General features: G+C 60.7%; 3 protein-coding genes across 3 annotated transcripts; 2 read left to right on the top strand and 1 right to left on the bottom strand.

The window, feature by feature from the left end:
• Positions 1-405: 405 nt before the first annotated feature.
• Positions 406-1,551, top strand: CDEST_10621 (Putative GroES-like superfamily, polyketide synthase, enoylreductase domain-containing protein; the record flags this gene model as incomplete). The annotated part of the gene is made up of 1 exon (XM_062926777.1): positions 406-1,551. One exon carries the CDS (start codon positions 406-408, stop codon positions 1,549-1,551), a length of 1,146 nt encoding a protein of 381 aa, XP_062782828.1.
• Positions 1,552-1,951: 400 nt separating this feature from the next.
• CDEST_10620 (uncharacterized protein) lies at positions 1,952-2,676 on the bottom strand (the record flags this gene model as incomplete). Its single annotated transcript, XM_062926776.1, has 2 exons — positions 1,952-2,458; positions 2,551-2,676. The coding sequence occupies 2 exons, from the start codon at positions 2,674-2,676 to the stop codon at positions 1,952-1,954; spliced, it is 633 nt and encodes a 210-aa protein (XP_062782827.1).
• Positions 2,677-5,053: 2,377 nt separating this feature from the next.
• Positions 5,054-13,441, top strand: CDEST_10619 (Putative AMP-dependent synthetase/ligase domain, Condensation domain, AMP-binding, ANL; the record flags this gene model as incomplete). The annotated part of the gene is made up of 3 exons (XM_062926775.1): positions 5,054-5,321; positions 5,404-11,868; positions 12,123-13,441. 3 exons carry the CDS (start codon positions 5,054-5,056, stop codon positions 13,439-13,441), a joined length of 8,052 nt encoding a protein of 2,683 aa, XP_062782826.1.
• Between the last annotated feature and the right edge of the window lie 772 nt (positions 13,442-14,213).

The following is a 14,213-nucleotide window of genomic DNA, read 5'->3' as shown; positions in this document are numbered from 1 at the left end:
ACATGCCCGTTTTTGCCAGGGTTCCTCGATGAGGTATAAGTCAAGGGGGGTTTGCACCATCACTCCCTTGACTACGTGTGATGTGCAAGTTGCAACTCGGCTGAAGAGGCCCCCCCCCCCCCCCCCTTTCCTCCCGCCACGTCGACGAGGGGCGTGATGAATCGTGGTGATTTGTAAGAAGAATGGCGTCTTGATCTTCACGACGGATGGACGGACGGTAGGTTGCGGTGTCGTCTTGTTGTCCATATTTATGAACCGGGGCAACTCCATTTCCACAAACTTTACAAGTTCTTTTGGTTGTTCCTCTTGCATTTTCGGACCCCAAAGCAACACAACACACACTTTGCACCATTTCTTTCTCTGGCCCCGGGTCCTCCTCCCTTTCCCCCCCTTGAACCAATCATCATGATCATCACGCAGTCGAAGCCCTCGACTGACTCGCCGCCCGCCGTGGGCTTCCACTACGAACCCCCCCCGGCAGAGCCCGCACCGCAAGCCCTCGACCCCGGCAAGATCCTCGTGTCGTTCCTCTTCGCCCCGATCAACCCGCAGGACCTGCTGGTTATTGCGGGTCGGTATCCCGTCAAGCCAGCCTACAGCCACGATGGCGAACCGATCCTGGGCTACGACGGCGTCGCCCGCGTCGAGGCCGTGGGCAGCGGCCTCTCCCCCTCACCAGACGGAGCCCCCGCGCTGCGGCAGGGCGATCTCGTCATCCCACGCCGTCATGGGTTGGGCACCTGGCGGAGCCAAGCCATTCTGGACGCTGTCGATGTCATTCGTCTCTCGCCCACCGACGACCTGATCGGGGCATCGCTCCTCCGCATGGCCTTCCTGCCCGCCTACCTCCTCGTCGAGGACGTCGTCGTCGGCAGTTCGCTGAAGCCCGGAGACTGGATCGTGCAGAACGCGGGATCCGGTACCATCGCCCGTCTGGTCGCGCAGTTCGCCCGCATCAAGGGCGTTCGCACCGCGAGCGTCGTGCGTGACCGGGATGCAGAGTCGTTGGAGACGCTGAGGGCCGAGCTGCTCGGCGAGGGGGGAGGGGCCTCGATCGTCATCACCGAGTCGGAGCTCGCTGGCCGGGGTGTCGAGGCACACCCCGACCTGGCCTCGGCGGCGGGCCGCAACCGCGTGGTCCTCGCCATCGATGGCGTCTTTGGCGAGGAGGGCGAGCGCCTCGCGTCTCTGCTGTCGCACGGGGGCACCTATGTCAACTACGGATCCCTGGGCGGAGCCGACGGGGCTGTGCGGCTTTCGCAGCGGCTGCTGTTCTGGTCCGAGGTCAGGTTTCGAAACTTTCGTCTCTCGGAGCAGCTGGGGCAGCGGACGCCGGCCCAGATAGAGTCGACCCTGCTCTGGTTCCAGGACCTCCTGGCCCGAGGGGTCTTGGTGACGCCCCAAGTGCGGAGGATCCAGGTCCCCGTGTCGACAGGAGACAAGGCCGAGTTCGAGGAGAGGGTCGGCGAGGCGGTGTCTTTGGTTGGCGATGGTGGCATTGGGAACGTGAAGCGCGTGCTGGAGTTTAAGCGTACTTTGACGACGGCGTGATGGAAGGAGTGAAAGTCAAGTTAGAGACAATTTGAGATATTACGTTGTCAACTCTGCTGCCACAATGTCATGACTCTAAACCCCCCCCCCCCCCCCTCCGGTGAGCAGTGCTGTCGTCAATGGTACAGTAACCTTGGTTAGACAGACACGAGACCTAACTCGTTGATCATCATGCCATGGAATTATGCCCAGTTGTGTTGCAGCTCAGAAACAACTACTCAAGGTAGACAGGAGTTTTGACAAGGTTAATTTGAACGGGCTCACACTTACACAATAGTTTCTAGGAACATCTCGTGTACATTCAGACATCAGTCGCTAAAGGTTTCCGAGGGCAATCAAATGCAAGATTCTAATCGACATATATACCCATGCCCATGTCTACCTAAGGTAGGTAGTCCAGCTAATCCACATACTGCTTCTCCTTCTCAATCGTCTTGGCGTTGTACTTGCGCAGCTGCTCCTCCAAACCCGGGATGGGCGCGTCAAAGTCGATGCGGGCGCTGTTCATGAACCTCGCCAGGAAGCTGTAGATGCCCTGCACGTACAGGATCTCGGCGATCTCCTCGTCGCTGAAGACGGCCTTGGCCTCGGCGACGGTGTCTCCGCCCACCCTGCTCTCGCGGCCCAGCGTCGTGACGATGCGGCCGAGGAGGCGCTGGCGCGCGGTGAAGAGGCCCTCGGGCAGCGGCTCGTCGGCCCTGCGGAGGGCGGCGAACTGCTCGTCGGTGAAACCGAAGATGCGCGCGACGGGCTCGTTGACGTCCCACTCGTAGGGCGCGTCGAGGGTGGCCGCCGTGCGGAGGACGATGAGCTGCCAGTCGGTGGAGCGGATCTTGCGTTCCTCGCTCCACGCGGACGACAGGAGCGTCATGAAGGGCTTGAAGAAGACGTTGCTGTTGGCGAGGAGCTGTTCATGAATCAGTACTCTGGGATCGTTCGTCTCGGGGCCATGTTCCAGGGGGGGGGAGAGGGGGCACAGATGGATGCCATGCTGCGTACCTTGAAGATGTTCCTCTCAAAGGGCAGGGTCTGGAGCGCGGCCTTGACGTCGGGGGAGGCCGTGCTCGAGTCGACGTAAGGGAGCAGATGCTCGTTGGTAACGGTGCGGTCGTCCCAAGAAGCCATTTTTGATAGACGGATAGATGGTAGTTATTGTTGAACTGAGATGATGATGGTGATGATGGTGATAGTGATGACGATGACTATGATAGAATAGATGTAACGCTTTCGATCTGCTTTATCTTGCAATATCTCTCGTGAGCCTACGTTAAATACACAAAGTCATTGCCATTCATGGCTCTGTCTATGCACCAAGGTAGATGCCATACCATCTTCAACTCGCATCATCTTCACAATGGCGTCATATTATACACCAATGATGACTCTCCCGAAACCCCTCGACGTCGGGCAAAGCAATATCTTAGAGTTCGGACCGGGGCGGCAGCATCTGCGGCTCAAACCGCGCGGTCCGTATGTGATGGCGTGGGGGAGGGAGAGGGGGGAGGGAGAGAGGGGGACAGGGGACAAGGGTCTCAACCAGGGGTTCGTGGAGGAGACGAAGAACACAGTTAAGTCGATACTGTGTGCTCGCAGGTTGCATATGCTGATCCTTTCAGGTTAGAAACAGCACCCTCCCTCCCCTTCTTCCCCCTGCAGGTCATTTCAAGGGACCCGGGACCTGACTTTGGGCCCCTCACACGCGGCTATTAGTTCACAACCGCGGAGGAGGACGCGGACCATGGCTTGATTCGACTCTTTTGCCAGGTGGGATCCGTGAACATACCTGCAACCGTGAGTTGTCTTGTCTCCTCTGATCCCGTACCCGGCGGGTTACATCCCCAGCGGGGGAAGGGTCCATTGCATATGTATGTATGTATGCATGTATCTACAACCCACATTCTAGCCTGCGGCAGTCCCGTTGTTTAACTTGTTTTGGTTCCATCTCCCCGTGGCGAACCTCCTTCCAGATCTCGCCCAATAGTCAGCATCCCTCCCTGTCTTCGTGTAAGACTTGCAACCTCACAACTCCCAACTCACGAGGCATCAAAACACCAAGGCTGGACAAACCTCAAAGCCGGATCGTGACAAACTGACTCGTGAACCAAAATGTCGAGCTTCAGCCCGCGGGCATCCCCCTCATGTCGCCATCGAGTGCAAGATAGGCGAAATCGCCGGGAAGGGGTTCGGCTCGAGCCCGTGTTCGCTTAGGGCGGCACAGATTGTCGAGAGATGACACCCCGATCATCGTCAGCATCTTCAACGGATACTTGTTGGACTTTGGTCATACGAGCGGTTTCGCAAGTTGGCAAAGTCGTACCATCTCTCCATCACAGAGTCCCCCCCTGGGAGAGGAGCATGAGCTATTCTTCCCCCCCCTTGGTCCTCCACGCCGACTGTCACCCTTCATCCAGAGTCCAGACGCTCATTACTTACGAGTTGACCCTGGCAACGAAGTCGCGAAGTTTTTCTCGGGTGGCTGGTGATTTGTGAGTCTCTTCTCCATGGTCAGTCAGCCGCCCTTGAGTCTTGCCTGTTACGACTAGACATCTGGAAATCCAATGACTCGGTCTTCAGAGGTAAGTTGCATTCAGTCTTCTCATCGGGGAATCCATCTCGGGCAAGTGTTTGTTGATCATTCTCTCGGACGAATCCCGACGAACCTAGACCTCTCCTCGTCGGACCAGATCGGATACTCCACGTATGATCATGGCATAATTCACGGCATCGACGATCAACTCATCTAAGCGCCGGCCGTTTCTGGCCGGCACTGGCGGAGTTTAGTCGCTGTTAACTCCCACATGCGTGTGACCAGAAACGCCCGCCCGCCCATCTCGGACTCGACGAAAGCACGTCACCTCGTCCAAGGGAAGCTGGTGAGATCTTCAGGGTTTCTTTTTATGTAATAAATAAGGTTTTCCACGGGCTTCCCGTCGTCCGTCGTACGCCATCAAGTGCGCCGTTGACGGAATCCGCCTCCTTCCCAGCAACGCTGCAGCTGGCTGATGGCGGGTGAGTAACCTCTCCATGGGGCCTTGTCGAAGAACAACAGCCCGCGCGGCATATCGTGACATGGGATATGCGAGGAGCATTGCTTCAGCTGGAATGGATTGGGACTGCAGAATGAGGACCCCGTGTGAAGTTGGGGGCGCTGCAGTGATCCTGTTCGTGTCTGGAGTGTTATTGTGACCCTTCTCGGGCAGGTCGTGGCGACATCTACGACCTGCTGCAGCTCCTAGGAAGAAGGGAGAGGGGGGTTTGATGCCCGGGACTACAAAAAGCAAAGTCGAGAAACGTTAAATAAGAGGGTGTTTTCGCTTCAGAAGACATCATAGTCACTTTGAAAATCATCATCTTCACAAAGAGTCGGAATGAGCCCCAGTTTCGACGCTTCATCTTTCATCTTGGTCTCAAACTGTGCCTTGCTTGACACACACACACACACACACACACACACACACAGCACTTAGACAACCCCCTTTGGTCTCTTGGAGATCTCAAAACCATGCAGTTGATTCGTCACGTCGAGAAGCACGAGGACTTCTTCCTCCCCAGCCCAGACGACGTTGCCTGGGACCTTTTCGAAAAGTACCACGAGAAAGAAAACGCCTCCGTCTTTTCCGAGGTCGAGGTAGTCTACCCAGCGACCGAGATACAGAGAGATATCCTCCACGAGGACGTCCAATGGGCCGAGGTCGAGCTCTTCTCGGGCAAGCCGGCCTCCTTCGGCCTGGAGAGCGTCTTCAACGCCTGGAGCTCTCTGGCCTCGCACCGTCAGTAGTCGTCCAGGGGCTTGGCGCAGCCTCTATCCCACCCCCTCCGTTCATCACGGCTAACATGTTATATCTTGGTTAGACATCTGTCTTCGTTCCTACATCACCACCAACCACGAGACGGGACAGCCGCAGGTGGTTGTTCTCCGCCGCATCGAAGACATCCGATGGCACAACCCAGACAAGAAGAACGCCAACAACGCACCGCACGAAAGCCCGGCGTACGTGACCGTCGAAGGCACCCGCCGCGTCAACGGCGGGGTGAGCCTGGTGCTGCACTTCCACCGGGCCCTGATCGACACGACCTCGTTACACATGATTAAGCTCGACTTCGCGCTGCAAGTCCACGGCCTGCCGAGCATCGAGAGCGCCGGCTTCGCCACGTACACGCGGTACCTCGACCAGCAGAGGCGGCACGCCGAGGCCGCGAAGCTCTTCTGGTCCGAGACGCTCGCCGACGCCGTCCCACGTCCCGTCTTCGGCCTCGACGCCCGGTCGTCCGCCGGCGGCACCACCACCACAACGCGGGACAGGCACGGGGTCAGCGCCGTCATCAGCGGACGGGACCTCGCCCGGCTCAACGACTTGGAGGCGTCGCTGCACGGTCTGGCGTCGTGGCGGCAGACCTTCTTCGAGGTCGTCTGGGCCCACGTCCTCGGCGCGCATACCGGCGGCGGTGTCGACGAGGTCGTCTTCGGCACCGTTCGCCGGGACGAGAACTTTGTCGGCTCCAGCAGCTGCGTCGGCTGCGTCGACCAGACGTATCCTGTCCGGTTCCGTCTGGGCGCCTCCGAAGACCGCCGGACGGACGGGACTCGGACCCGGAACACCACCGTCCAAGACGCCGCCAGGGCCCTGGACGTCTATCACAGCCAGGCCGGCCGCCACGCCTTTGTCGGGCTCAACGAGATCAGGCGGCGCTCCCGGCACGGCCACGCCATTGAGACGGCCGTCAGCTACAGCCAGACGACCAACGCGCCGTGCATCGCCCCGGGGCTGAGGTCGTTCCCCGTCGTGCTGTGCATCAGCGACGCCGGCGTGCTAAGGGTGACGCTCAAGTGCGAGTCGTACATCCCGCTGGACGAGATCGAGGTCGTCCTGCAGCACTTTGTCGCCGGCATCCTCAACGCGTCCTCGGGGATGAGCCTCGCCAAAGACTACAGCCTGTCGGATATAGACCTCGTCTCGGAAGACGAGAAGCACGCCCTCTTATCAAAGTCGGTGTCCCGTCGCACGGCCAAGGCCACGACGATCCCTACCTTGTTCGAGAAGACCGCGGCCCTGCATCCCTCGCGGGTGGCGGTCGACTTCGAAGGAAAAGTCTCACTCACCTTCTCCCAGCTCAACAGCCAGGCCAACATGCTCGCGAGGCGACTGAAGCTTGACAAGGGGTCACTGGTGCCGATTCTCTCGGAACGATCCCCCTTTCTCGTCGTGGCGATCCTAGCCGTCCTCAAGTCTGGTGCTGTCTACACGGTCCTCGACCCTGACACGCCCGTCAGCCGCTTGGAGCAGATCGTTGACGACTGCAAGCCCGCTGCCATCTTGGCCAGCCGCCGGTATATCAACGTCTTGACCGGTGCCACCGACATTGAGCAGCTTCTTTCTTTGGGATCTGACGCGTCTGCTCCGTCTCCAGGAGAGATCGACGACAACCTTGACGTAGACATCGACCCCGAAGACCTCTGCTACATCATCTACACCTCTGGCAGCACGGGGAAGCCCAAGGGCGCCATGCTCACCCACCGCGCCGCCACCAGCGGCATGGCGCATCACTCCCTCAACGGACTCGACCGCTGGCTTCTGTTCTACAACCCCAGCTTCAGCGCTGCCCAGCGGACCATCCTGGGAACCCTGGTCCACGGGGGCACTCTGGTGTTGGCAAGCAAGGAGTCGTTGACCAGCGACCTCGTCGGCGTCATCAACACGCTCTCGGTCGACTCGCTCGGCATCACCCCCTCGGCCCTGTCGCTGCTGAAGCCTCACGAGGTGCCGGGCCTCAAGCAGATCACGCTCGTCGGCGAGCAGATCCCCCAGGACCTGGTCGAGACCTGGTCGGCACTCGAGGGGAAGAACCTTCGCTTGAGGAACACGTACGGGCTGAGCGAGTGTACCCAGCTCAATTTTGGGCGAGAGCTCCGCCACGCGCAGTCGGGAGGAGGAGGAGGAGGAGGCGCCGCCGTCGTTGTCAACCCCCGCGTAGTCGGCTCCCCCGCCGACACGACGGACGCCTTCATCCTCCGGCTGGGCACGACGGAACTCGCGCCGCTCCTTGTCCCCGGGGAGCTCTGCCTGGCCGGCCCGCAGCTCGCCGAGGGTTACATCAACGAGCCGGCGCTGACGGCACGCGCCTTCATCGACAACCCCTTCGGGCCGGGCAAGCTGTACCGCACGGGAGACATGGCTCGCCGGCTTGCGGATGGGCAGATCGAGATCCTTGGGCGCGTCGACATGCAGGTCAAGATCAACGGGCAGAAGGTCGAACCCGCCGAGGTGGACCGGTTGCTGCGCGGAGTCGTCGGTGTCTTTGACGCGTCCGTCACTCTCGCCGCCGAACTAGGACCGGAGGACCGGACCGTCCTGGCCGCCGGTGTCGTTCTCGCCCGTGACGTATCCTTCCGGGATGCAGTCATCACCGCCCGGGAACACCTCCGAGAGCGTCTGCCCGTGTACATGGTGCCCGTGATATGGCTGCCGCTGGAGGAGATCCCCAAGAACGCCAACGGCAAGATCAACTACGCCCATCTACGCGAGCTGGTCAAGGAACTGGGAACTGTCGGGTTCACCAAGCTCATGGACGCCGCCGGCGATGCCACACCCGGCGCGAACGAGGTCTTGGACGAGATAGAAACCGCCATTGCAGCGGCCTGGTCAGCCATTCTCAGGGTCGACTCGTCCATCATCCACAAATCACATTCGTTCACGCACCTTGGCGGAACCTCGATCCAGGCGATCCAGGTCATCTCCCACCTTCGCGTGGTCGGGTTCTCGGTGGAACTGAGCGACCTATTGGACGAGAACACACTCGAGGCGGTTGCTTCTCGGTCCGTGGTCTTCAACGCCGAGACGCAGCACGACCCAGAGCCTTTCTCCCTCGTTGCTGACGCCGCGTTCGCCTCCGAGCTGCAGCGTGACGGAGGCATCGTCGACGCCTACCCCGTCACCCCCTTCCAGGAGACCATGCTGGCATCGTTGGGCGACTCACCGGATCCGTACACTTATTCCCGCGCATGGGATGTCGGGCATGTCAACCTCGAACTACTGAGGCAGAGTTTCGAGCAAGTTGTCAGTCGTCGAGAGCTTCTACGAACTGTTTTCGTCCCTCACAAGCGATCGTTCGTCCAGGTCGTTCATGAACACATCGCCCTTCCCTGGCACCACGCGGTCTCGGACTCTCTGGAAACTTTCCTGTCCCAGGAGAAGGCCAAGACCCAGCAGTGGGAACTGGACCGTCCGCTGTGGAAAGTCACAGTCGTGGCTGACCACGTCTTGGTCGTGACGATGCACCACTCGCTCTTCGACTTCTGGTCTCACCGGTTCCTCTACGACGACGTGGCGGCAGTCTACTCGGGCAAGGCTGTTCCCCCAAGGCCGAGGTTCAGCAACTTTGTGAGACATCTCTTGGACCAAGACGCCAGCAGCAGTGACGCCTTCTGGTCAACTTACCTCGAGGGGGCCGATCTGGTGAGACTGAACCACAGCCCGCTCGACCAGACCTATAAGGCCGAGGCCAGCCTGGACTTCAGCCTCAGCAAGCGTGCCGGCGGCGTCGGTCTCACGCTGGGCTCCATCGTCTACGGCGCGTGGGCGATTCTGCTCTCACATCACTTGAGCAGTGGAGATGTCACCTTTGCCACGACCATCTCCGGGAGAGAGGCTCCCGTGTCCCTGGTCCACGATATCGACGGCCCTACCATGACCACGGTGCCTCAGCGCGTCCAGATCGAGCCCGACGCCACCCTCAGGGACATCGCCAGGAGTACGCTGTCCGGCTTCACCCGGCTCCTCAAGCACTCCCAGGTCGGGATGCTCGGGGCTCTCCGTGCCGCCGGAAACCTCTCTCACACGACCATCGACACGCTCGTCAACATCTTGGTCAAGAACGACGACAACGAGGGCGAAGATGCAGACGACGGCACCAAGAACAGTCGGGACGTCTTCCGGATGCATGGCAATCGCCCCCAGTGGTCTTCCGGCTCCGACACGACCGTTCTCGAAGTCGAGGACGCCGGAGACGCTACCGTCGTCCGTCTCGTCAGCACCATGGAGCCTCGCCGCCTGGACTTCATCAAAGACTCGTTCCTGAGGCTCGTTACCTTGCTTCTCGAACAACCCGAGACGAAGCTCGCGTCGACGACCATCACCGACGCCGCCGAGCATGACTTCGTCTACAACACGCTGGCCAACCGCCACACTCTGCACGTCCCCGAAGCGGACTTCCTCCACGCCGCCTTCGAGCGCATCGCCCGCGACGCGCCGGAGACGGCAGCCATCGACTTCAACGGCGAGGAGGTCGTCTCGTACGGCGCCCTGGACAGGCTGGCGAACCGCTTCGCACACGTGCTGCTCGGCCGCGGCGTTCGCCCGGGAGACCTGGTGCCCCTCATGCTCGACAAGTCGGTCGACATGATGGTCGCCATCCTGGGCGTCATGAAGGCCGGGGCCGCGTACGTGCCCCTCAGCCCGGACAACCCCAGCGAGAGGAACGCGTTCGTCGTGGCCGACACCAAGGCGAGGCTTCTGGTGGCGCACCCGCGGCATGCCGACTTTGGCTTACACGTCCGAGACCTCCACGGCGTCGAGACTCTGATCATGCCGGGCCACAACGAGATGATATCAGCGTCCACGAGAGACGGTCATGATGACTCGGACGCGGCGCCGGTCCTCGTCGGCGGCGGCAGCGAGGAGCAAGAGCAGGAGATGATAACGCCAGACGCCCTCGCCTACCTGATCTACACATCCGGCAGCACCGGCATGCCCAAGGGCGTCAAGGTCCCGCACAGAGCGGCGGCGGCGGCGGTGACGAGCATGGCGCAGGTCGAGGGCCGGCACCGCGGCACCTGGCGCACGCTGCAGTTCGCCAACTACGTCTTCGACGCCTCGGTGCAGGACTTCTTCAACACGCTCAGCACGGGCGGCACGCTCTGCATGGCCCCGACGGAGACGCTGCTGTCCGACATCGCCGGCTGCATCAACCGCATGGACGCCCGGCAGGCCATCATCACCCCTACCGTGGCCAAGCTCTTCGGCCCCGCCGACGTGCCGGGCTTCGAGACCCTCATCGTCGGCGGAGAGCCCCTGACTCCGGATGTCGTCGAGGCCTGGGGCCCTCACTGCCAGATCCTCAACGTCTACGGGCCCACCGAGACCTCCATGGTGGTGACGACGAAGGACGTCGAGTGGCCGTCGTCGTCGTCGTCGTCGCCGGACGCCCAAGACGGCGGCGGCGGCGGCGGCGGCGGTGGACGTGGACATGGACGTAATCGTGGTCGTGGTCATCCTCGCCGCATCGGCAACATCGGCGCGCCGTTCCCGACCGTCATGGCCTTCATCACCAGTCCGGACGGCGAGGCCCTGGTCCCCTACGGCGCCGTCGGCGAGCTCTGCATCGCCGGACCGCAGGTCACTCAGGGCTACATGAACCGGCCCGACCTGACGGACGCGGCCTACGTCGAGAGCCAGCACCTCGGGACGCGCATCTACCGGACGGGCGACCTGGCCCGGTGGCTGCCCGGAGGCGAGATCGAGTGCCTGGGCCGCAAGGACAACCAGGTCAAGGTCCACGGCCACCGCATCGAGCTCGGCGAGGTCGAGAACGCCGTCCGCCGCTCCGGCCTCGTCCGAGACACGGTGGCCGTGGTCGCCAACGTCCACGACAAGACGCACCTCGTCGCCCTGTGTATCTTTGACGAGGCCGTCGCCGCTGCCGCCCTCGACGACGAGGGCGACAACGATGGTGACTTCGTCGGGTCCGGCGACGGCGTCCAGGACCCGGCGCCCTTCCGGGCCTCCGTGGCCGCGCTGCGGGAGAGCCTGGGCTCGCTCGCGACGTACATGATCCCCAAGTTCGTCATCCCCATGAAGACGTTCCCCAAGCTGCCGTCGCGGAAGGTCGACCGCAAGGCCCTGAAGAAGACGGTCGACGCGCTCGGGCGGGAGTACTTGGCGCAGTGCGTCCTCGAGAGCCCCTCCTCCGGCGAGGAACACGAGGTCGTCCCCGTGCAGACGCCGGCCGAGGAGACGCTGGAGCAGGTCTGGGCCGACATCTTTGGCGTCTCGACGAGCCACATCGGACGCGAGGCCAACTTCTTGACCCTCGGCGGCGACTCCATCTCGGCCATTAGTCTGACGGGCCAGCTGCGGCGGGTCGGGTACTCTCTAACGGTGCTTGACATCCTCAAGTCTCCCAGGCTGAAGGACATGGCGGCTGCTCTCAAGACGCTGGACGTTGGGAAGTCGGTCGCGAAGAGAGTCTTTGAGGTTCCCGAGACCGTCAAGACGGCGTCCGAAGAAAGGGGGTTGATCTGGGATGAAGATGTCGAATATGGTAAGTCTTCTTCTTCTTCTTCTTCTTCTTCTTCTTCTTCTTCTTCTTCTTCTTCTTCTTCTTCTTCTTCTTCTTCTTCTTCTTCTTCTTCTTCTTCTTCTTCTTCTTCTTCTTCTTCTTCTTCTTCTTCTTCTTCTTCTTCTTCTTCTTCTTCTTCTTCTTCTTCTTCTTCAACTCATCCCGACTCAAACAAAGCCTCCTTTTTTCTATGTACACATGCTTGATAGTTAGTAACCAACTGCTCACCTCTATAGCATACCCATGCCCGCCGGGTCAGGCCGAGTTCCTAGAGCAGGGCAGCCGAGAATCACAGATGTGGGCGCTGCAGACGGTCCGTCGTATGACGCCCGATGATGTCGACCCGGAAACCTGGATTGAGGCGACGACTCGTCTCACTGAAGTCAACGACATCCTGAGAACGACGTGGATCAGAACATCCTCCCCCCCCTCTTCTTCTTCTTCTTCTTCTTCTTCTTCCTCTTCTCCTACTGAAGACAACTGGGTTGGAGTCGTCCTTCGCAGCTCCCAACTGAACCTCACCAGAGTGGCTCTCGAGTCGGAACAAGAAGCCTCGGACTTTATCGAAGACTTCTGGCAGACGCGGTTCGAGTTTGGCCGCTCCTTCATCAAGTACGCCGTCATCACGCACTCCGACTCCTCCTCGTGGGACCTCGTCATCAAGATGGACCACGCCGTGTACGACGGGACCCTGTTCCGCGTCTTCGATGACCACTTCGGCGCCATCCTCCGTGGGAAGACCGTGCCGCCGCCGCCCGTCCCGTTCCGCGACTTTACCCAGCACGTCTTCCAGGAGGACAAGACGGCGTCTCTGGACTTTTGGAGATCCAAGATGGCCGGCCTGGGCCCCCTCGACCAGCGCCTCCACGGCCGAGACCTCGCCGCGCTGGCCTCGCCCAAGATCACGAGCAGCCTGCGGAGGGAAATCGACACGGCCAACATCGACCAAGCGGCCGGCAGGCTCGGCGTGACGCCCAGCGTCATCTTCCAAGGCGCCTTCACCCTCTGGCTGGCGGCGGCGACGGGCATGGCCGACGTCCGCTTCGACTACCTCCTCAGCGGCCGCAACGTGGCGCTGCCGGACCCCCAGTCCATCAACGGCACGCTGGCCAACTTCCTGCCCTTCAGGACGCCCGTCCGCCCGGAGCAGACGGTGCGCGGGCTCCTGACGGACCTGCAGGACGACTTCTGGGCCGTGACGGAGAACGGCCTCGTCGGGCTCGACGACGTCTACCGCGCCTCGGGCCTGTCGCGCGGCGAGCACGGCAACCGGGTGTTGTTTCTGTCGCAGCCGTTCGAGCCGGCGGCCAGGGACGACCCCAACGGCCGATACCGGTGGCTCGTCATGGCCAAGTCCTGGGTGCGCATGTACCAGCCGTACGCGCTGGTCGTCGAGGTCTCCAAGTCGCTCGGCGACCGCCACGTGCTCAAGGTCATGTACGACGGCGCCGTGTTCGACGCGGCCGCGGCGGAGAGGATCGCGGACGACATCACGGCGCTCATCGGGGTGCTCTCGGACGGAGAGATGAGCGGTGTGGCACTTGAGGCGTTGTAGTTGCGATTGTTGTTTTTTTTGAATTTGGGGGGTTTTTTTTTTTTTGCTTTGATTTTTCTTTATTTTCAAAATGGGACTGGATGGTGTGGCTTTCCATGATTATCAGCAACATCGTTGATGTAAGTCATGTATGTACTGGACATGGAGTTTGCAAGACGTATTACAGGTATCATGATTGAATACTTGTTCACAAACCGAGAGATTTGCCAATGGAATGATTGTAAAGTGAGTGAGTGTGTGAGGACGGGTGTAAAAAATGGGGGAGGTGGTTACGCTCTGCTCCGAAAGCCGTAGCCGGATATCAACGCAACGACAACACCACCACCACCCCGGCGATCCCTCCGTCATGTTTGGATTGCTCAACTCCTTGGCATCATCTCGCCAAGAGGCCAAGCAGAGACAAGACGACTGAAGCTTTGCGGCGTCGGCACAACGGCCGCATCTCTTTTTCTTGGCCAACCCACCCTCCACATCATTCCACTATCCACAGTCCACAGTCCACCCTCCACATCACGGACATGGTATATGCGGTGGTGTTCCAACAAGAGAGATGGATCACTGGGGGAAATTGGGTCCCTTGTGTGCGGGGAACAAGAGGCTAACGACGCATACCAGATCCATTCGAGTGTTGGCCAGTTTTCTCCGGTGGCCACGGCAGAGAAAATCCCATCAATCAGTTGCTCGCGTTAGGACTCTTTTGAGAGGCTGAGAGGCGGAACGGCGCAGCCAACCCCTGGAAGCTTGGGGAAGCCGATATGCAGGCCCGGCCATG

The sequence above is a fragment of the Colletotrichum destructivum genome, chromosome 7 (genome assembly GCF_034447905.1).
Source record: "Colletotrichum destructivum chromosome 7, complete sequence".
NCBI lineage: Eukaryota > Fungi > Ascomycota > Sordariomycetes > Glomerellales > Glomerellaceae > Colletotrichum > Colletotrichum destructivum.
Note: the sequence above shows the minus strand (reverse complement) of the source record. Positions and strands in the feature narration are given on the sequence as shown.